Source organism: Hemitrygon akajei, chromosome 14, assembly GCF_048418815.1.
Source record: "Hemitrygon akajei chromosome 14, sHemAka1.3, whole genome shotgun sequence".
In the NCBI taxonomy this organism is placed as follows: domain Eukaryota; kingdom Metazoa; phylum Chordata; class Chondrichthyes; order Myliobatiformes; family Dasyatidae; genus Hemitrygon; species Hemitrygon akajei.
Genome location: NC_133137.1, coordinates 68,710,775 through 68,735,203, shown reverse-complemented (window position 1 = coordinate 68,735,203; position 24,429 = coordinate 68,710,775). Strand labels below are relative to the sequence as shown.

General features: G+C 41.3%; 1 protein-coding gene across 13 annotated transcripts in view; it reads left to right on the top strand.

The window, feature by feature from the left end:
- The window catches only part of anks1b (ankyrin repeat and sterile alpha motif domain containing 1B), an 856,034-nt gene that overhangs the window by 395,329 nt on the left and 436,276 nt on the right, over positions 1–24,429 (top strand). For 12 of the 13 annotated variants that reach the window (XM_073066305.1, XM_073066306.1, XM_073066289.1 and 9 more), the window contains 2 exons: positions 15,387–15,683; positions 17,638–17,713. In XM_073066305.1, coding sequence (XP_072922406.1) covers positions 15,387–15,683; positions 17,638–17,713 — 373 coding nt within the window. Of the gene's footprint in view, positions 1–15,386; positions 15,684–17,166; positions 17,549–17,637; positions 17,714–24,429 lie in introns of those variants that run through there. The other variant, XM_073066299.1, reaches the window with a different exon arrangement.

The window sequence follows — 24,429 nt, the reverse complement described above, 5'->3', positions numbered from 1 at the left end:
AGGACAGTCTTTTTAGCCTATCTCTAATGGTCCTTAGACTGACGACCTGCTGCCCACATTTTATATTTCAATTACGATACTATAGTTTTTAAATTGTGACATGAGAAATCTAGAAGTGTGGGTTAACAAGGCAGGGCTGTGAGTTCCGTTAAATGATGGATCACAAAGCAGTGAGACAAGGCCTACATGACACAAGTAGCATGTGGCATAAACCCAAATTCCCCACTTTCACGGTTCTCACAGCTTAACCGACACTTAGGGCTTTCAGACGCGGGTCTGTGGTCCTGAAGCAAACACATCATCAAACACCAGTGTACGCGAGGTTGGGCTCTGGGACAGATGAGGCCAAACCTGGAACTGGGGATCCAGGAATGAGTTTCTCAGGGGATCATTCCAGCAACAGACCATTTCCCTGTATACCTGTATGGTTCTTGAGTACATTAGAAAACAATTAATATTATAGACAGAAAACATCTGCTGTAGGTCCATAGTCAAACTAAGTAAGGATAATAAATTTCCTTCCCTATAGATTATTCGTAAACCTAGTGGAATTTTGACATTGTGGAAGTTACACGGCTTCTATCACTGCCACAAACTTTCTTAGCCCTCAGATTTAATTCATAAACTTGATACAAATTCTCCAGTGGCTATGGTGAAAATTTAGCATAGCTCCAGTGTAGTTCAGGCTTCCGAATTGCTAGGGCAGCACATGATCTCTCACCTCTCACAGCCTATAAAACGGATGCACACAAATTTAAATTGCTTTATTAATAACTTGCTACATAGTGACAGAATACAATCCATAAAATATTAATTGAGTTTTCTTTCTTTTTCCCAGTGGAGATAGATAGTTGGATTTAACTTTGGTTTAGTTCTGATTAAAATTACTTTAGATGGGTAATGTCTTGCTGTTGTTGTAGGTTCTTTTAGAGAACCAATTAACATTCCAGCAGCTTAATTATAAAAGGAGCATTTTTATGTTGTAAACTTTTAATTGTTAAGTGAATTGTCTTGTTCTTAGTGACTTAAAGACATATACCATACCTCAGGATATCTATTTAATTGGCTCAGATGCTTTTGAAGGCAAGTTAGCCAATTATCAAACAAGTTATCTGTCGACATAATTCAGCAGATTTACAATTAATTATATCAACTAGGAGATCCCAAATAATTAGAAAAGTAAGCATATGTAACTGGTATTTCCTCTTGAAAGTTCAAGAAATATATCTGTGCCCCAAGGTTTGGTCTAGTTTGGATTACGTAATATATTATGGAGATGGTCAGTGAGTTGCGTATTGAATCCAAAGCTATGTGTTTGTAATTAGTGCTGTAATTACATATCTGTTTAGAGCTGGATTTTCTTTTCTTTTTCTTGATGGAAATGAGGTTGTAACAGCTTAAAAATTGGTGAGTTGCACTTTTTCTTAATTATTCATAGATGTTTATTGCTCAACCCCCTGAGCTGTTTACATATTGCCCCTGAACTGTTTGCATACTGCCCCTGAACTTACATATTACCCCTGAACTGTTTGCATATTGCCCCTGAGCTGTTTTGTGTTTTCCCTTGAACTGTTCTACATATTGCCCCTAAACTGTTTGCATACTGCCCCTGAACTTACATATTACCCCTGAACTGTTTGCATATTGCCCCTGAGCCGTTTTGTGTTTTCCCTTGAACTGTTCTACATATTGCCCCTAAACTGTTTTACTCATTTAGAGGATAGTTAAACAGCAACCACACTGGCGGACCTAGATTTATATTTAGTCTAAGTGGGGTAAGGTTAGTAGATTTTCTTCTCTGGAGGACGTTAGTGAATTGATGATTCTATTTTCATAGTGCTTACCTTTATATTTATTGCCATTTCATTCAAAATGTATTTAAGTACTGGCACTAAAATAGCATGGTGAGAATCAAACATATATCTCCAGAATCCATGTCCATGCGTTGGATACCCCTTCATCAGTTTATACTAATCTACCTGGCATAACTGGTGATATGCTGTTGCCTTGTTCTCTCCTTTGGCTTCCATGGTGCAATCCCCATGCAAATGTATAGTCTGTCTGCGGTTATCCTCCAAGCGGACCACAACTTGTCATGGTGTGCAGGCTTGTGTGCCTCAATGACCTGGAGCGCTATGTTGGTAGGAGTCAGGGATTTTTGATTTGGGTCTTGTTAGGGTCACCCATGCCAAACAGGTCAAAGGGTAGAGGCTAGAGTAAGAGTGGTTCACTGGTCCTCCAAGTTTGGGGGTTCAGCTCAGGGCTAACAACCCTGACTGGTAAAACAAAATTGTCCTTCCACATCTGAGTGGCCAAACAGACAGATGGAGGAACTTCATTGCTGCCCTAAATGTCAGCAGGTATAACGAGCAGTAAGTAAGTAAGTTTGAGGTTATAATGTCCCAATGTTTGTGGGCTTCCCTCCATTCTGGATTTTCACATCACCAACAATGGCAGCCCAGGGGGGGAGAAAATTGCTTTTTCATGACTCACTTGAGGAATTTTGGAATTTTGATTTAATTGGTTTCTATCGGTCTGAACATTGCTTTCATTGCTGTCGTGGCACTGGCAGGGTAGGCTTGAGATCAGGAGAAGTCTTAGTGTAAGTTCATTGTTTATTTATTTTATATAGTAATTAATTATTTGTGCAGAGCCAAAAGACGACACATTGAGCATTCTGCACTGTCTGATGTGAAACAACTGGCAGTGTCCTTTTTCTCGCTTTTGATTCCTTTCTGCCAGAGGTCTTGAGTGCAATGTGGTTAAAATGCAATAAATTATAAATCCTGCCACAATTCTGGAAAACTGCGGCAAGTGTTGCTGCAGTGCACTATCTTTTGTAGACATCCAGTAGATGTTATTGTGCTGCATATTATCTAATTGATGACGATACAATAGGACAGACCTATAACTATATAGGACTATATAGAACAGGTCTTGAAGAAGGGTCTCGACCCAAAACGTCAAATGTTTACTCTTTACCATAGATGCTGCCTGACCTGCTGAGTTCCTCTAGTGTTCTGTGTGTATTGCTTTGGATTTCCAGCATCAGCAGACTGTAACTTGTTGCAGTTGAGACAAAGAAGAAGAAATTCCATTCAAGTTATCAGAGGATGTGATGGTTTGGATTTTGAGAGGCTGTTTCCTGGTTGGCATTGAGCATGGTCTTGGGAAAAGGGGGCCAAGGATCGGAGACTGTAATGAGAAAAAAAAATTGATCTGTAGTCACTGGTTTATGAGTCATTGAATTTTTCCCCCAGTAGACAAAGATGCTCAGTTATTGAGCATGGACATCATGAAGCTTGAACCTGATTGACTTTGGGATAAAGGAAACTGGAGGATGTGACAATCAGTCGGGAAAGTGGGCTTGAGACAATGACTCAGCATTTTTTCTCGTTGAATATTGGAACAGATTTGAAGAGTTATCATTCAAATGATTCCATTTATTATCAGAGAATGTATATAGTATACAACCTGAAATACTTATCGTTACAGACATCCCCAAAAAGCAGGAAATTCACCAAAAGAATAAACGACAGAGAAACGTTAGAACCGCTCCCCCACACAAGCAGCAGCAAGCATCAACGTGTCAACATCCCCCCTTCCCTCCCAGTCATTTCAGCAAAAAGCATCAGCACTCACTACCCACCAAGCAACAGCAAAGCACCCAAAGAGGGACCACGATCTGCGGTCAAAAAAACTATTTTATACCTGCCAGTTCGAAATGCTACAGGCTCTCTCTCTCTCTCTCTCACTAACAAGGGACAGGGAGTTATCACCCATTTCCGCAGTGAAAGGGGAGACTGGCAGTCGCTATCACAATATCACAGTCTGCCGTGCCGCTTTTTATTCCGAGATTCTCTGACTCGAGAATCGGCAGAGAATTCCTATTACTTTTTCGGATATTTCCAACTTTCTTACCATCATAAATCCTGATATGCATTTGTTTGAATCTCTTCATGGCAGCTGGACAAATTAGTTCAAATAATAATTAAAGGATTAAAATAAAAGCCAGTATTAGTGAGGGTAACTGAGAAAGTAGTAGACTTTCACATAAACCTATTTGATTCGTTAATATATTTCAGGGAAGGAAATCTACAGTTATACGGTCTAAACTATGTGTGACTTCAAACCTACCCATGACAAAATAGAAATGCTGGAGAACGCAGAACCTGTGGTAGCAAATGAATGGTCAACACTCAGATTGTAAACCTACATTAAGAGTGAAGGTGCAGAGGGAAGATGAGCAGTGTAATGAGGCGAAGAGAGGGGTCAGACAGGGGCCCTGTGGAACCCAGTGAGGTGGGGAATGATGGGCAGATGGAATCTGGTAGAGTGAGCGAGAGGAAGGGTAATTTGGAGACAAAAGCCAGTGAGCCATTGATAGAAAGAGATTGGAGGAGAAAAGGGGATGGATGGAGTCAGATGAAGGAAAGGGAGAGAGAGAGAATGTAGAGGCAGAAACTGGAAGGTGATAAGTGGAATCAGGTAGAGATGGACTATGGGCAAATGGAACCAGTTAGAGGAGGGGATAAGAAAGGTTAGTCAGAGATGAAGAAACCCAGCTGGATAGCTGTGTGGATGATGGACAGATGGAAGTAAGAGGGGTGAACAAAGGAAAGGGAGCCTAAGTGTACTGGCACGAGTGGAAAATGAACACAGGATGTGTGGAAACCTGAAATTTGAAAATTCAATACCATTGGGTAAAGGCCATCCAAGTGGAATCTGGGGTGTTGTTCTTCAAGTTTGTGTTTGGCCTTATGGTGGCAGTAGAGGAGGCTGAGGATGGATAGGTTAGTATGGGAATGGGAGTTAAAACTGACTTGCAGCTGAAAGGTCAAAATGGTCATTTGTGGACAGAGCGTTGGTGCTGTGCAAAACAGTCATGTAGTCAGTGCACGGTCTTGCTGATGTAGAAGAGGACCAATCATTTGGTCAGCTCTTAATCTTTCTTCGCAGTTCAGGGGTAATTGGCATTGACAGGAGATCTGCTTCCCACAGATGAACTGATGCTGGGGTTCTGATTTTGTAATGAAAATGGAAACTGCTTTTCCTTGGCGTTGAGTAAGAGAGCAATTTGAGTACTCCAGTAAGAAGTGGAACCTCACACCATGAGGACTTAAGGGAGAAGTGGCCTGATAAAAATAAAAATAAGTATAAATCCATATGGATCTTCTTTTTATCAGCTGATTGATGCCTGCGGCTGCAGAAATGAAACTTCTCGTATGTCATGGGCCAAAAGTTTGCATGTGCTCCTTCATCATTCCATTAATTTCAGCTGCTTCCTGTTGTGAAGTACTTCAGCTTAGCAAGAAAGCTGCTTGTCCCTGTCTGCCTCATAGTTGAGTGATGTGACTATCCTGTGTTGAATACACTTATGTGCAAATTTAGAGATATTAGTCCGAGGTTTGCTGAGTGTGTATGTGCAAATTTAGAGATATTAGTCCGAGGTTTGCTGAGTGTATGAAAGCTAAAAAGTATGAATGTGTGTAAAGGTGAATGTATTAAAATGAAATCATCGGTCAGTAACTGTAGGTAGTGCAGAACCCTTTAAGGTTGTTGGTAATGATGTTTAATGCAGGTTATGCTGTTACTACCTACTCAGCAGATGTTGGGATGCATTTTATTGTATTCAATACTTGAAGGAGCAGAGAATATCTTATCTTTTTTTTAAACAAAATAAACTTTATTCATAATAAAAATTACTTACAAGGAAATGCCTTTTCATTCTTTACACGCATGGTCAATGCTTTCCACACAGTTCTATTGCATTCATACATAGTAATAGCACTGCTATCACACGTGTGGCTCTCTGTAGTGTTGGACTAACTTCTACAATCGTCGAGGGGCCCACCCACTTTAGTAGGAGAAGAACCTTAAATCATGATCCTTCCCATTTGAGCACTTGTGGCGGTTGTACCTAGCATCAGTGTGTCTCTCGGCATGTAACCAGCAGCCTGGAAAGTGACAGTCGGCAGCATCCTTCCATGGACGTCTCAATGTACAAGTTTCAGGCCGATCAATGAGTGTCTTTCATTGAATTGATGATCTGTTGGCAGCACTTGGTGTTTGTCCCTGTGCGTGTTTCTCGGGGAACAGCCCAAAGTTCAGATTCCTCTGTGACCCAGCTGCTGGGGATGAAATGAAACACAGTCCCATTCATTTTCCTCCAGACCCTCTTTGTAAACCTGCAGTCTGTCAAAAGGTGGGCTAGTGTCTCTTCACAAACAGGAGAAAAATCTGCAGCTGCTGGAAATCCAAGCAGCACACACAAAATGCTCGAGGATCTCAGGCCAGGAAACATCTATGGAAAAAAGAGCAGTTAGTGTTTCGGGCTGAGGCCCTTCATCAGGGCTGGAAAAACAGACGAGGAGTCAGAGTAAGAAAATGCACGCCACACACACAAAATACTGGTGAACTCAGCAGTCCAGGCAGCATCTATGGAAAAGAGTACAGTTGACTTTTTGGGCCGAGAGCCTTTGGCAGGGCTGGATGTTCATGGCATCAGGTTGGAGGCTCCCTAGATGGTAAGGTGTTGCTCCTCCAACCTGAATGTTGCCTCATCACGACAACAGAGGAGGCCATGGACTGACATGTTGGAATGGGAATGGGAAGTGGAATTAAAATGACTGGCCACTGGGAGATCCTGCTTTTTCTGGCAGACGGAGCATAGATGCTCAGCAAAGCGGTCTCCCAATCTGCATCAGGTCTCACTGAAGGAGAAATTATTATGAGTGAGGACAGGTTCCGCCAGATGGAGAAAAGTGATGGTAGAGGGGAACTGATTGGGTCTGGTGTCCAGAAAGAAATGGAGAGCTTTGAGGCCTTCCTGGTGGGGGATGGAGATGTATAGATACTGGACATCTATAGTGAAGATAAGATGTTCAAGACCAGGGAACTTGAAATCATTGAAAAAATCAAGAGCGTGTGAAGTGTCACGGATGCATTTAGGAAGGGACTGAACCGGGGGGATGAAACTGAATCAAGGTATTCAGATATGAGTTCAGAGGGGCAGGAACAAGCAGAAACAATGGGTCTACCTAGACAGGCAGATTTGTGGATCTTGGGTAGGAGGCAGAAACGGGAGGTGTGGGGTGTGGTAACTATGAGGTTGGCGGCAGTGGATAGGAGATCCTCACCCAGAGTTAATAAGGTCAGTGATGGTGTGGGAGACAATGGCCTGGTGCTCCTTAGTGGGATCCTGTTTGAGGGGTAAGTAAGAGGGGGTAAGTAAGAAGAGGTATCTAAAAGTTGTCGCTGGGCCACAGCAAAGTAGAGGTCAGACTGCCAAACTACTATAACACCCCCCTCCCTTATCTGTGGGTTTAATAGTGAAATTAGGATTAGTGCGGAGAGAGTGGAGTGCAGAGCGTTTGGAAGAAGTGAGGTTGGAATTGGAGAGAGGAGTGGTGAATTCAGGATGGCTGATGTCCCATCGGCAGTTACAAATGAAAAGGTCCAGATCAAAGGAATGGATGGAGCCAGTCAGCTCCTCCAGAGTCAGTGGATGGTCCAGACTCTCCTGCTTGCTGTTGTCTAACGCCTTCGTGATAGATGACAGGAAGATCTGGGAGGCTGGTGTGTCTGCAGTCTTTCTGTCATAGAGACTGGGATAGAAGGAGTTACAGATCCTTAATAAGTGTCTATGAGGACACTTCTGAGCTATCCTTTACCTTCAGGCTGTGGATCACAGAGTTCCCCCTGTGAAACTTTTGGAAGAAGAAACGTGAGCACATCTCATCCTGTTCCATGGTGCAGACTCTGGATCAGAAGATGATCTTGGAGGATTCAGTGGCAAAGTGCTGGGCTTGCCAGCTCTTCACCTCTTGGAACTCCTCCCTCACAGCCTCCCCTTGAACTGCAAAAGGAGAAGTTGCAGCAACTCTGTCTGGAGTTTACGCAGTTCCCTCTGACTCTGCCTTGCTTTCTGAACCCCTTTGCAGATGAAGAACCTCTTGATGTCCTCCTTAGTCACTTCCCACCAGCGAACAGGGGAAACAAAGAAGGGTTTCAAAATTCTCCAACCTGTGTATTCCATCTTTAGTTCCTTAATGGTCAGTGGGGTCAGCAGCTAGCTCAACTTTTCACTTCTTTCCACCAATCTCCTCAGTGAAAAGTTCAACATTTTTGTTGTCTGCTTTGTATGTGTACCATGCTCAACCATTTTAAGTTCCCCGCAGCATGTCAGTCAGAATGTCTCCAACCTCAGTACACATCCCCTTCAAGAGGTGAAGCCAAACACAAGTTGGACAGCCTAACTTTTTCTAACTATATTGAACCATCTGCGGAGGTGTGAGTGCATTGGGCAGGAGTATCAGTCGTAAAGTTCCCACTCAGTTTGTCATGTAACCAATAGGAAGTGGTTATCACTCATCATGAACCCGACACCTATTTTTGTAGATAATCCAAGTTCCCCTGAGTCCTGGTTCAGTACAGTTTGCATCTGATGATCAAAAGCAAAACCATTACGACATTACAATTGGCAATTTTTCACATTGTTATCATTTCCAGGGTTTTAACACAGAGGAGAAACTCATATGAGGGAAAATGTACAAAATACTCACAATTCAGGAGAATCGCAATACCGTCTTGCATTTTGCTTTTAATTTAAGACATTTTGGATAATGGGAGTGATTCTGGGTTCCCTTTGGCACTGGCTGGCGTTATTTGAAAATGCTCCCTATAGCTGTGGTATTCATTTGTAAAAGGACTTGTATTTAAATTAAATACAACCTTAGGAGAAATGTTGAGGCATGAATCAAAAAGAACAGCACATTATGATAAAAAAAATGCAAAAAATATTTTTATGCAGCAGGCGCTATGTGGTATTTGTGGGATTTTTTTACATATTGAGCAAATCGTACCTGTGCTGTAACAAGCAAAGCAGTGCATTATTAGTTTTTAAGATCATGCCACCTTACTCAAGACTATTAACACATTTGAGGTTTAATGTTGTGGTTGAAACTTAGTGTTATCTCAGTCCTGTGTTTCACGTCCACTCGCCATGCGACAGCAAATGTTTCAGTTCATCTTCTGTGCTGAACTGAAATGCTCATGCACTGCTGTGTGGGGTTTTCGGAAATGTTGCAGGCACTTGCACTGTGGCTGAGCAAAAGATACTTGAAGAGTTCGTTGCTTATCAGGCTTATTTAAAAAAGGAATTTAATTTTATCATCTTCACACAAAATAAATGCGTTATGCTACAATTAGTTTAAGATTCCTCTTTATTTTGTTTCTCATTTCATATAGAAATATAAGCCATTGTATTTCAGAGGTAAACCAAGGCACTTGCTCTGTGTCAGAATTAATAATTTCCATGCATCTTTACAGACAACTCATGGCCATGTTATGATTCTGTTTTATGTTCATTCTGCTAGATTCTGCAGCTCAGGAGTATGTAATTTATGCTTTTGATAGGCATGATGTGGCAGGTCCATATTGCCTGTCAACTTTAGTACATGTCACTTTGCCTCAGTTATTTCTTGATTTACTTACATCTCAAATACTAGAGGATGTATCTTTGATGGGAGCGGGGGGTGGGGGGTGCAGGCTTTGAAGCAGTGTCAGGGTGACAGTTTTATTTGCACCGAGTGTTAGTGGCCTGGAACACGATGCCAGGGGAAGTGGTAGAAACAGGGAGGATAGTGATGATTAAGGGGCTTCCAGACAGGCTTGTGAATATGCAGGAAATGGTGGGGTATGGATCATGTACCACCAGATAGGATTAGTTTAAATTCACATCATGGTCTGTGCAGGAATTTTGGGCTGAAGGGCATTTTCCTGCGCTGTGCTGCTACAGATATACGGTGGACGGCATTCTAACTGGCTGCATCACCGTCTGGTATGGGGTCTACTATTGCACAGGATCAAAGTAAACTGCAGAGAGTTGTAAACTTAGTCAGCTCCATCAAGGGCACTAGCCTCTGTAGTATCCAGGACACCTTCAAGGAACGATGCCTCAAAAAGGTGGTGCCCATCATTAAGGACCCCCATCACCCAGGTCATGCCTTGTCCTCATTGCTACCATCAGGAAGGAGGAAGCAACACGTACAACACGCTGGAGGAACTCAGCAGGTCGGGCAGCATCCGTGGAAACGAGCAGTCAACGTTTCGGGCCGTGACCCTTTGTCAGGACTGAAGAGGGAAGGGGTAGGGGCCCTATAAAGAGGGTGGGAAGGAGAAGGCTGGTCAAGGGGTAGAGGAGGGGAAGCAGGGAGGGGATAGGTAGGAAAGGTGAAGAAGGAATGTAAGGGGAAAGCACTACGGGTAGTAGAAGAAGGCAGAATCATGAGAGAGGTCATAGGCAGCTGGAGGAGGAGGCAGAGTGAAACTGGGATGGGGGAAGGGAGAGGGAGGGAATTACCGGAAGTTAGAGAATTCAATGTTCATCCCAAGGGGCTGGAGACTACCCAGATGGTATATGAGGTGTTGCTCCTCCTGAGTTTGGCCTCATCATGGCAGTAGAGGAGGCCATGTATGGACATATCCGAATGGGAATGTGAAGCAGAGTTGAAGTGGGTGGCAACCGGGAGATCCTGTCTTTTGTGGCGGATGGAGCGTAGGTGCTCAGCGAAGCAGTCTCCCAATCTGCGTCGGGTCTCGCCGATGTAGAGGAGGCCGCAACGGGAGCACCGGATGCAATAGATGATCCCAACAGACTCACAAGTGAAGTGTTGCCTCACCTGGAAGGACTGTTTGCGGCCCTGAATGGTGGTAAGAGAGGAGGTGTAGGGACAGGTGTAGCACTTACGCTTGCAGGGATAAGTGCCAGGTAGGAGATCTGTGGGGAGGGGCATGTGGACCAGGCAGTCGTGGAGGGAACGATCCCTGCGGAAAGCGGAGAGGGGTAGAGAGGGAAGGATGTGCTTAGTGGTGGGGTCCTGTTGAAGGTGGTGGAAGGAGGTACAGGAGCCTGAAGGCACACGCTCAATGATTCAGGAACAACTTCTTTCCCTCTGCAATCCAATTTCTGAACCCATGAACTAAAACTATTCTTTTAGTTTTACTTTTGCACTACTTATTTAATTTAACTATTTAATATATATCAAGTCAAGTCAACTTTTTATATATTTTTATATATGCATACACACTTACTGTAATTCACATTTATTTCTATTTTTACGTATTGCATTGTATTTCTGCCGCAGACAACAAATTTCACTACATATGCCAATGATATGAAATCTGATTTTAATTCTATGTTCTAATTTTGTACAAATGCAAAAGTTAATAATTATTTATATCTTGTATAGGTTCTTGTTTTGAAAATTTCTTTATCCGCATTAAGTAATGAGGAGATAATTTTATGTCAAACACCAATTAGATTTGAAAAATGAAATTTGACCTGGAAACCTGATGCCTGTGTCCACAGGAAAACCTTGGCTTTATCTGTGTACTTTGTGCTTGTCTGACTATCAAATCCATTGGGCCTGTTTACTAACTAGTATTGACATTGAATGCTTGATCTCACATTCATCAGTAGTTTTAAAGAGTTCAGTTCCTTTCCATTATTCAGAAATGGACACAGGAAATCCTGTTTGCAGTTAGTACCTTAATGACCACTGGAAGTTGAGCTTGCTCAGTTTTACAACGGATTCTTTGTTAATTGTTTAAAGAGGAACATTTATTTTACAGTACAATAACTCACGACATCAAAAGCACAAGGCACTAAATTATTCTTTCTGCCTAAAGCAGCTACCAGTGTTAATGTTCTTCATTGCATTCAATGTGTTAGAGTTACATTTTAGAATTGATGATTCCAGAGAAATAATTGACTTAGCCTTGTAAAGCACATATTCTATCTTTAATGTGGCTGGTTATGAGGTTTATGTATATTACAGGAAGAATCATTTACTTACTATAATATCAATTCAGATGGAATTATAAATTATATTGTAACACAGAATTTTATTTTGAAATCCACTAGGATATGTGAAAAAACTTTAAATGCATTTGAGACTCAAGGAGATGATTGATCTCATCTTAGTGTTTGGGGGATAATCCATTTTCAAGTGCAGTGTAGAACAACAAAAAAAACCATTACATTAGGCTTCACTTAAACTTCACAGGTGTAGGACTTTCTTAATGTTTACATACAGTGCCTATAAAAAGTATTCAATCTTTCCTTGGAAGTTTTCATGTTTTATTGTTTTACAACATTGAATTACAGTGGATTTAATTTGGCTTCTTTTGACACTGATCAACAGAAAAAGACACATGTGTCAAAATGAAAATAGACCTCTACTAAGTGATCTAAATTATAAAACAAAATAATTTGCATTTATATTTTTGTGTGTTTTATATCACTTTGTAGAGATCTGTTTTCACTTTGACATGGAAGAGTATTTCTGTAGATCAGTGTCAAAAAAAGCCAAATTAAGTCCACTGTGATTCAATGTTGTAAAACAATAAAACATGAAAACTTCCAGGGGGATGAATACCTTTTATAGGCACTGTATGATCTGTTACTCGCACTGTATCTGGAATAAGTACAGATCCATGGAATAAACACAAGGGATTCTGCAGATGTTGGAAATCTTGAGCAAAACGCACAAAGCGCCACAGGAACTCAGTAGGTTAGGCAGCATCTACGGTTGGTAATAAGCAGTCGACACGCTTTCCTTTCCTGCCTGACGTCAAATATTTTCCAATCACTGGGCACCAGCAGTGGAGTGCTCACCAATAAACAAGTCCACAATCCTGCAGAGTGCATTTCTCTGAGGACCCTGAACCAATGACTTGGCAACAAAATTCACCCTTTCTTATTTCAAATACTTCAGAGAGATCTTAACTTCGCTGACCATTCTGGCTGTCACAGTTTACAAGTATGGAATTTCTTATTTAAGACAGCGATGTGACAAATTTTCTTTTGGAGGGTTGTGAGTCAGAGGGGAACACAAGATAATATGACCCTGCTTTGCTATTCAATCCTGACTGATCTGCCCAGGCTTTCTCTTCTTCCAGTTCCATGCAATCTTCCAGTCTCTGCTCTTACAATGATTTATCACCCTCCTCTTTAAATATCTCCAGTCATCTCACCTGTAGATCCTTTGTGATGGAGATTCACTTCGCCCCAGATTTATTTAACAGGTCCTCATACATTTGGTACATCAGGGTCCTTAGATAGTTTACAGGATCCTGGACTTGCTCATTTTCTGGTACTCCTCTGCTGAAGAGCCCTGTCGTTGGACAAAGAATGAAAGTGAGCAATTCCCCTAGTGGTTATGCACTTTTGTAGAAGGAATGAAGGCGTAGACTATTTTCTAAACATGGAGCAAATTCAGAAATCAGAGGTGCAAAGGGACTTTGGAGTCCCTGTGCAAGATTTCCTAAAAGTTAACTTACAGGCTGAGTCAGTGGTAAGAAAGGCAAATGCAATGTTAGCATTTATTTTGAGAGGACTAGAATATAAGAGCAAGGATGTAATACGGATGTTTTGTAAGGCATTGGCTAGACCGCACAGAGTATTGTGAGCAATTTTGGTCCCCTTATCTAAGAAAAGATGTGCTGGCGTTGGAGAAGTTCCAGAGGAGTTTCACAAGAGTGATTCCAGGAATGAAAGGGTTAATGTATGAGGGCCGCTTTATGGCTCTGGACCTGTATTTGCTGGAGTTTAGAAGAATGAAGGGGGATCTCATTGAAACCTATTGAATATGGAAAAGCCTAAAGTGGATGTGGAGAGAATGTTTCCTATAGTGAGGAGTCTAGGACTGGAGGGTACAGCTTCCGAATACAGGGACATCCATTTAGAACAGAGTTGGGGAGGAATTTCTTTAATGAGAGGTGGTGAATCTGTGGAATACATTACACAACCAGCTGTGGCGGTCACATCATTGGGCATATTTAAAGTAGATGTTGATAGGTTCTTAATTAGCAAAGTTATGGGGTGGAGAGGGATAATAAATCAGCCATGATAGAATGACAGAACAGACTCAATGGGCTGAATGGCCTCATTCTGCTCCTATGTCTTATGGTCTAGCACCAAGCTGATGAGAGTTTCTTCCTATTCCAGACATGTAATAAGTTAAACAAGTCCAAACCACTGTATAGTAAAAGTGAAGCCTAATGCAATGGATTCTTGTTTTTCTTCACTGCACTTGTGATGCACCATCAATAACTTTCCGAGACGTGAGGCGAGATACTGGCTTTAATTGACTGGAAGAAAGAACAAGCAGCAATTGACGCAATTGACCACCATGCTACATCCTGGAGACTGAGAGGCAGGGCTCAGGCCCCAATCGCCCTTATACTGGGGTCAGTGGGAGGAGCCACAGGAGCAGTCAGCGGGGGGGGGGGGGGTGCTGTCCAGACAGGTATATGTAGTTCACCACAACTTGAAAATAGAGAATTCCCTTGGTATTGGGATGAAGAAAATAGCCTCCCTTTGCACCCTGATTTTAAACAACTTCTCTCCTTATCTTGTAACAATCGCCTCTCATTTGCACTTCCTCCACTAGTGGAAACATCAAGCTTGCTAGATTCCTTTGGATCATATATATTTCCCTCAGATCACATTTCATTCTTCTGAGCTCCGAAGAACACAGATTGCTGGTCATGATAGCAGAAACCAGTGACCTCTTCTGAACTGCTTCCAGTGCTGGTTTATGTTTTCTCAACTACATTTACGAAAATTTTGCATAGTGTTCCAAGTGTAGCCTCATCAACACCCTGTTCAACTGTAACAATATTTCTCTGTCTTAACACTTTAATCTCTGAACAATAAAGGCCAACAGGCCAACGGGATATTGTATATACAAGTTTGTAATTTGTGGGTGTTAGGGAGCTGCTATCAATATGCAGGAGACTTCTGGAACTTCCAGGAGAGGTGGGATGTCTGAATTAGTGACTTAGAGTATTTAAATAGATTCTTAATGAACGGTGGGGTCAAGGAGAAGGTGTAGATGAGGTTACAATTCTGATCTTATTGACTGGAACATCAGCCTCAAGTGGCTTAGTCCTACTCCTAATTTGTATGTTCATGACCTGAAGCCTGAATGACATCAGAAGAAAACATAACAAGGTATGGGTTTCTGCCTCAGAAACTCATACAGGACTTATTATACAGTTTTTGCCAATGGTAGGAGTATGCCCTTTACCCAGAACAGCTGGACATACTTTCACATCCGTCTCTAATATGTCAGGAAGACTGAGCTTGATTAGATCCCCGGCCTTAATAACATAAAATACTTCCAACTTTCACTGCAACCATAATTTATACCTAAACTTTTTCAGAAGGCAATTGTGTAAGTTAAATTAAAAACTTCTGTTTTCCTTTTAACGCTTTCATTTAAACAATATCTCTTTTGCTTCACTATCCTCTTTATTTGAGAGATTTGTTTTGCTGCCCACTTTGTAACTGAGTTTCTTTTTTGTGTCGCCTCAAACAGAACAATGAGAATGAAACTGCACTGCACTGTGCAGCACAGTATGGACACTCAGAAGTGGTTGCTGTTCTCTTAGAAGAATTGACTGATCCCACCATAAGGAACAACAAGTTTGAAACACCCCTTGACTTGGCCGCTCTCTATGGTCGTCTGCAAGTGGTCAAAATGTTGATAAATGCACATCCAAATCTAATGAGCTGTAATACCAAAAAACATACTCCTCTGCATCTTGCTGCACGCAATGGGCATAAGGCTGTGGTTCAAGTCCTGCTTGACGCAGGCATGGAAGTGAATTGCCAGGTGAGTACAAATTCTTTATATGAGACTGCATCTAATTCAATTCTATTTTGTTTACTGAGCTTGTGCCAGATATTTTAAGGGGCCATCTAATTAATCCCACTGCTCTCTTCATTCAGCATACACCAGTGAAGTTTTCCTCAAGTAGAAATAACAAGTGAATTTTCTGCTGTTCAATAATGTGGATTATGCCTTTATAAATAGAACAAAAGTATCAAATCCCAAATAGATAATAAATTCTTTGAAATAATTTCCTCCAGTTCTGGACTTTCATGCTCACACATAAATTATGTTCATATTTTTTATGGATTGATTATGGTCTCTGTAAAAACAGTTGACATGAAATGACTTTAAATGGTTTTGAACAATTTTGTAAAGATTTGAGTGTAACACATCACCACAAAATGAGTCTCATTTAGTCTTTGAGGATTACCTGTTTTTAAGCAACAAATAACCTGCTGGAGGAAATTACTGTGTGCAGCAGCAATGGGGTGGGGTGGGGGGGGCAGCGTCAAAGGAATTGTTGATGTTTTGGGGCTGAAACCCTGCCTTTGGACAGAGTATGGAGATGGGAGATGTCCAGTATAAAGAGGAGAGAGCAAGTGGTGAGACGGGAGCCTGAAGTTATTGGTGGATTGAGATGACAGGCAGATTGTGCCAGGTAGGAGAAGGGTTCTGGTTTTGAATTGTGTGTCTGCATTAAAGTTTCAAATTAAGTCTTTCACCTTTTTAATTTCTCCTTAAATTTTATAATTCAATGTATTCAAATGATGAAAGAGCCACCTGACCAATAAAAATTTTGCTTGCTACATCTACTGTGTGTCTAAATTATTCTCACTACCTCCACTTGTAAGCATCACAGTTCTTTTAAATTCCTCTCAATTATAGACTATCTAATGTTGATTTCAAAATAGTGCAATAGTGGAAAACGCATCTAGAACATCTGAAAGTTGCATATTATTATAATAACATTCATATTGGGTAATATCTGATTGGGAAATTAACAGCTCAGCAAATTAAAGAAGTGAATTACAGGGCATCACCCTTATTACCAGGGGTTGCATTCCTAGAAAACATTCCGCATCATGATTCTCTGTAACACAAAGCCACACTGTGTGCAAATACGTTAAAAAAAAACATTCAAAATGTGTTGAATTATTTACATTTTGTTTGCACATGTGAGTGCATTTTATTCCATATCTGAAGTTTTTGGGTATTGATTTGAGAAATATGTTAGGACGTATTTTCAAAACCTGAACCACCATCTCTAATGAGATTTCAGTCTAACGTGTGTCCTGGTTATCAACAACATTTGCAGGAGTACATGTTATTCTCCAGTTAAATTCCTGGAAATGGTGTGGTATGAGCAATTTCCTTTGCTTGACATCATCAATTTCCAATCACTTAAAGGAAACAAGACCGGAAGAACCTTTCTGAATAAACCCAGGCTTTTGCATCCTGTGCATCCATTTTGTATGAAGGAAAACAATTTAAAGTGTTGCAAAAAGCTTTGCTGTCTCTTATAACCGTACGTCTGCTGCCACTTTTGCTTAAGAAAGAGAAAGATGGCTTTTCTGATATAAATTAAGCTGTGAAGCAGTGAACAACCAAAACCACAAAGGGATGTAGTGAGCTTCGAAGTTCTAGATGCACTCCTTTTCAACCTCTGTTCATTTGCTCATTGCAACAATCTTTAAGACATCAGTTTTATTTGACTTGTGCAAGCAGTCTGGAGGTACCAAAGCAAGAGGTAATACTTCTGTTTGAAACCAGCACTGGTTTGTTTCAAGTACCAACAAGACATTTGTAATAATTACCAAATGCTCGTTAAAAAAACGGAATCTAAAGAAAATTCTGCTTAAGTCATGGTATGTTTTTCCAATGTATTTTCTAGAAGAATTGAGTACTTAAAAAAAATGAAATGGTGTTACAAGTATTTCATATTTGTGCTTTGCAGACTGAAAAGGGTAGTGCTCTTCATGAAGCTGCCTTGTTTGGCAAGATGGATGTTGTCCGAATTCTTCTAGAAGCAGGTAAGATTTATTTACGTTTTCTTGTTACACATCTGTGTTTTCCTCTAGAATTTCCTTTCGCCAGTTTAAGAACACATTGGAGGAAAAGTTGTCTTTCAGCACATTTTCTTAAACTTTCAAGGAAAGTTGATTTTAAATACAGACTTTAAGCTTTCCTTCTTGTGTAATTCTCTCTGATTGCATCACCGCCTGGTACAGAGGCTTCAGTGCACAGGGCCAAAAAAGTTGCAAAGTGTTGTCACTCAGCCAGCACCGTTGTGGGCACTAGCTTCCACGCCATTGAGGACGTCTTCAAGAGGGAAGAACGTGGCATTCATCACTCAGGGCAATCACCATCCAGGGCATAGCCATTTCTCATTACTACCATCAGGGAGGAGGTACAGGAGCCTGAAGACACACACTCAAACTTTTAAGAACATCTCTTCCCCTCCAGCATCTGATTTCCGAACGGTCTACAAACCCATGAATGCCACCTCAATATTTTGTTCTGTTTTTGTATTCTTCATTCATTTTTAAATACCTTTCTTTGTAAATATATTTTACAATTATTTTTAACAATTAAAATTATTTATTTTATATTTCGCACTGTACTGCTGCCACAAATTTCATCACGTATGTCAGTGATAGTAAACCTGATTCTGATTCTAATGAGACTGCTAATGTGTGGAATGCACACAGTTTTGAGGACACGCTGTTAGTGCTGTTTCAAACAGGAATTGTTTTTTCCCTTATTGTGATGTTTTTCTAAAATTTAATTGATGTAGTACTTTTGTTAATAGCAGTATAGGCATGCTCCTTGTCTATCACTACATCTTACTGTGTCAAATAAATGATTCCAGATAGTTAGTAGTTTTTACACATTCTGGGTACTGTTAGATGCAAGGTTAATCATCACACATTTAAGGGAAGGAACTGTGATATTGCATTTTAATGGTTTTGCAAAGAGTGTCTTATTCTGTACTTTTAATGAAAGGCATCTCTTGTTTTTGCTGAGCCACGATATGTGTAAATCAAAACGACGTCAAGGGCAATGGATTTTAAAATTTAGTTTGAGATTACATTTTATTTTTAAAATATGTTTCTTAACCAGCTGGGAGAGAGACTGCAGAGTTAATAAATGTAAGGAACACTAGAGCCAAGATTAAAGTAGCTCACCCTATCAAGACTAATAAGATTGATAATAGCTTTGGTTGTATAACACTGATGCTTCACCTTATCTCCTGGCATTCTTCATATTCGGTGCCTTGTATCAAGATTATTACAGCTCGTGGGCAGCATGGTAGCACAGTGGTTTCCACAATGTTTTACAGTACCAGTGACCTGGGTTCAGTTCCCGTCGCTGCCTGTGTACGATCTTCCCGTGACCGCGTAGGTTTCTTCCGGATACTTCGGTTTCCTTCTACAGCCCAAAGATGTACTGCTTGATAGGTTAATTACAAATTCTCCCATGATTAGGATGGGATTAAATCACTGATTGCTGGGTGGTGCAGCTCAGAGGGCTGGAAGGGCCTACTCCACGCTGTATCTCAATCAATAAATAAATAAACAGAAGATTATTTAAGGAATTGTATTGAAATACACATGCCAGACCCATTTCTGGTTGTCTCACTTCTTCATTTCCAAATCTCCAAACTAATGGCTACTTATGGACTTGCTCTATTTTGAACTCTGTTATTTCCCGGGCATCTACAATTCCTTACTCTTTAACCGCATTGAGTTGTGCTCAAAATATCCTCATGTCTGTTGATTACAAAATTTCAAAGTGAGTGTCACAGTAACGTAGCCATTAGCAGGACACTATGACAGCTCAGAGTATCCAAGTTCTGAGTTCAATTCCAGCGTCCTCTGTAAGCAAGTTTATACATTCCTTCCCGTGTTTCCTCTGGATGCTGCAGTTTCCTCCCACTGTCCAAAGACGTACTAATTAGTAGGTTAATTAGTCATTATAAAATTGTCCAGGGATTAGACTAGGATTAAAATCGGTGGGCTGTTGGGTGGTACAGCTCAGTGGGCTGGAATAGCTAGTTCTGTGCTGTATCTCTAAATAAAATAGAGTAAAAGTAAACTTATCATCGAAGTATGTCACCATAAGCTACCCTGAGATTTTCTTGCAGGCATTCACATTAGAACAACAAAATACAATAATATCAAAGAAAAACTGCACAAAATATTGACAACCAATGTGCAAAAGAAGACAATCTGTGCAAATACAGATGATAATAATAAATAAGTAAATAAATAGCACTGAGAACATGAGTTATAGAGTCCTTGAAAGTGAATCCATAAGTTGTGGAGTCAGTTCAGAGAATAATTATCCCTAAACTGCAGGAAAGGACTATGTTTGGATTAACAAGACAAGGAGAGAAAGATAAAGGAGTCCCCAGTTAGCTTATAAAGCAAATGTTAATAATGTATGACACAACTATGGAAAAGGGCAGACATATTCTTTAGTCTTTTAATTTCAATTTTTTTAGTAATCTTAAACATGATGGCACTTGTATCAATTAAATTTGTTTGCTTACATGGACGTTGTATCTATATATTAATATTGACCTTTCAGAGCATGGAAAAAATTTTGGCCAATTGTTTTTATCCTTCCTGTCATGGATTTCTCGAAAATTGAGCTGCCTTTGAATGAATGTCACTGAGATTCCCACATTTAGAACTCCGTTTTATTGTACCACAGTAATGTGTCTATTTGGAATGTTCACAGATAAATGTCGCACTCTGTTTAGATGATACTTTTAAAAACAATTTTCAGTTTTTGTTATAATTTGAGAATGTGGTCCCTTTGGCACTGTTCAGTATCTTGGGAGAGAGCATGCATGATAAGTGGTCAGTAACTATGGGAAAATATGAATTGTAGCAGGGATAGGGGAAAGCAGTCAACTGCACCCAAGGGAACACAACATTGCTTGTTCTTGAAAATGCATTTTAATAGCAAAACAAAAGATTATTAGGTATGTAAGAAAGAATGTTAGTTCATATAATTCCTCTGTCTCTGCTGCATCTGCTCTCAGGATGAGGCTTTTCATTCCAGGATGAAGGAAATGTCTTCCTTTTTTAAAGAAAGGGGCTTCCCTTCCTCCACCATCAACTCTGCTCTCAAATTTCACACACGTCTGCTCTCACCACATCCTCCCGCCACCCCACTCGGGGTAGGGTTCCCCTTGTCCTCATCTACCACCCCACCAGCCTTCAGGTCCAACATATAATTCTCTGTAACTTCCGCCACCTCCAATGGGATCCCACTACCAAGCACGTCTTTCCCTTCCCCCCACCTTTCTGCTTTCTGCAGGGATCACTCTCTGCGCGACTCCCTTGTCCATTCGTCCCCCCCCATCCCTTCCCATTGATCTCCCTCCTGGCACTTATCCTTGTAAGCGGAACAAGTGCTACACCTGCCCTTACACTTCCTCCCTCACCACCATTCAGGGCCCCAGACAGTCCTTCCAGGTGAGGCGACATTTCACCTGTGAGTTGGCTGGTGTGCTATACTGCATCCGGTGCTCCCGGTGTGGCCTTTTATATATTGGTGAGACCCGACGCAGACTGGGAGACCATTCCGCTGAACACCTACACTCTGTCCACCAGAAAAGCAGGATCTCCCAGTGGCCACACATTTTAATTCCACGTCCCATTCCCATTCTGATATGTCTATCCATGGCCTCCTCTACTGTCAAGATGAAGCCACACTCAGGTTGGAGGAACAACACCTTATATACGGGCTGGGTAGCCTCCAACTTGATGGCATGAACATTGATTTATCTAACTTCTGTTAATGCCCCCCTTCCCTTCTTACCCTATCCCTTATTTATTTATTTATCCCCCCCCTTTTCCTCTCCTTTTTTCCTCCCTCTGCCCCTCTCACAATCACTCCTTGCCTGTTCTCTATCTCCCTCTGGTGCTCCCCTCCCCCTTTCTTTTTCCTTAGGCCTCCCGTCCCATGATCCTTTCCTTTCTTCAGCTCTGTATCCCTTTTGCCAATCACCTTTCCAGCTCTTAGCTTCACCCCTCCCCCTCCTGTCTTCTCCTATCATTTCTGATCTCCCCCTCCCCCCACTTTCAAATCTCTTACTATCTTTTCTTTCAGTTAGTCCTCACGAAGGGTCTCGGCCCGAAACATCGACTGTACTTCTTCCTATAGATGCTGCCTGGCCTGCTGTGTTCCACCAGCATTTTGTGTGTGTTGCTTGAATTTCCAGCATCTGCAAATTTCCTCGTGTTTGTGTTAGTTCATATCTTCCCTTTCCCTTCCTCAGGATGGAAAGGCCTGTAAGTGAATTGTCTCGTGTGTAGCATCCTTTCAACTGTAATACTCAAACTCACTTCCCCAAGTTTGAGTATTACTTGCTAGATAGATAGATAGATAGATAGATACTTTATTCATCCCCATGGGGAAATTCAACTTTTTTTCCAATGTCCCATACACTTGTTGTAGCAAAACTAATTACATACAATACTTAACTCAGTAAAAAAATATGATATGCATCTAAATCACTATCTCAAAAAGCATTAATAATAGCTTTTAAAAAGTTCTTAAGTCCTGGCGGTAGAATTGTAAAGCCTAATGGCATTGGGGAGTATTGACCTCTTCATCCTGTCTGAGGAGCATTGCATCGATAGTAACCTGTCGCTGAAACTGCTTCTCTGTCTCTGGATGGTGCTATGTAGAGGATGTTCAGAGTTATCCATAATTGACCGTAGCCTACTCAGCGCCCTTCGCTCAGCTACCGATGTTAAACTCTCCAGTACTTTGCCCACGACAAAGCTTTCACTGTATCTTACTGTAGCTGGTCAGGTCAGTGTGGAATCTACACCAGTGAGGAAGGATCTGTATGATGGGTAATTCTGGAGGCAATGTGCTCAATATAGTGTTTACACTGTACTTCTATTTCTCGGTAAGTGTCTCGTTATTGAGTATCCTTGGGCCAGGGTCTGTGGGGATGCGGGCTCATGGAGGTTTCAGAACATCACTGAGTTATTTCTAATGTCCCATGACAAAGGATGAAATAGAGTTGCCGTTTCAGCAATCAGATTGAGGATCTAGAAACGAAGTGGCGTCCCTATCAGAGCCGAGTGAGTGTAAGCAGGGTCATGGTGATCTGGATTTCGACCTGGGGAGGACACTGGCATTGGTTTGTACATCGCACCAGTGTACTTGGAGGATCTTGTCAGTGATTCTTTCCAGTGCTTTGCTGTGCTTCTTGCAGACTGACCCTGTTTCAGATGCATGCGGGAGGACAGGAGATCACCAAGATATATCTGCTGAAGTTCAGGCCTTGATTATCAAACATCCTTTTTGTCAGATGGCCAAAGCAGACTGCTGAATTTCAGTTTGTGCTTTTGTTACGAGGTGCCTCCTGAGATACAGAAGTGAATCAGATTTTTGGGATCTTTATCATTAAGCGTGGTGTTGTACTGGAGGAGGTCTTTATTGTGTGGATTAATTGTGTAAGACCTATTCTCTCTTACCTTTGGCTCAGCCTCTAAAGGTGCACTAATGTAAGCCTTGCTGGCCTACAGCACTCAGTGACTGAAGTTGACAGTATCTGGGTTTTGGAGTGGAGGCAAGGTGGATTAACAAACTGTCTTGTAGATTAGCTCCATTTCAGCATCAAGATTGCTGGAGGTGGGTTGGATCGTTGCAGGAAGAATGATTGAGTAAAGTGTTAGTGACTTGCTTGAAAGCATTATGCACTGAGTCTGGGCCTGCTGCAGCCCTGTTAATTATAGGGATAGTCTTGTTCCTGGAGAAGTAGACTTTAACTGAAGGATACCAATGTAAAGTGAGAGGGAAAATTTAAAAGAGATCTTAGAGTAAGTTTTTTCACAAAATTGTCTGCTCTTGAAAATACCTTTTGTTCTACTAAAGGTGGTGGGTATGTGGAATGAGCTGCCAGCAGAAGTTGTAAAAATGGGCATAATTGCCATGTTTAAGAGACTGTTGCCTATTCAAAGCAGAACATAATAAAATACAACAGATAATGACTTTGGTTAACAACTATATTTTATTACATTCAGACAGCTCAAAGATTCATTACATAGTTTCAAAGAAGAAATAAGCTATTTTTAATTTGGATCTTTCTTTTAGTTACACAACTCTTTAGTTTACTTTTGTAATTCTTTTAGTTACAAAACCTTGTTGTTTTCTTTCACAATTCCTTTTGTTACACAACTGTTTAGTTTACTTTAGCAACTTGCATAATCCACTACTTGTATTCAGATACACAAGAAGAGGTTTTGCAGATGCTGGAAATCCAGAGCAACACATACCAAATGCTGGAAGAGTTCAGCAGGTCAGGCAGCATCTATGGAAATGAGTCAATGTTTCGGGCTGAGACCTTTCATCGGGACTGCAAAGGAAGGGGGAAGGGGAAAAGTGCAAGCTAGAAGCTGATAGGTGAAGCCAGGTGGGTGGACGGAGGCGATAGGTGGGAAAGGTAAATGGCTGGAGAACAAGGAATCTGACAGGAGAGGAGAGTTGACCATAGCAGAAAGGGAAAGAGGAGGGGTACCAGGGGGAGGTGATAGGCAGGTGAGAAGAGATAAGAGGAAAGCCAGCATGGGGAATTGAAAAAGAGAGGAGGGGTTGAAAATTGCTGGAAGTTGGAGGAATTAATGTTCCTGTCATCAGGTTGGAGGCTATCTAGATGGGATATAAGGCATTGTTCCCCCACCCTGAGAGGCACCTAATCGTGGCTGAAGAGAAGGCA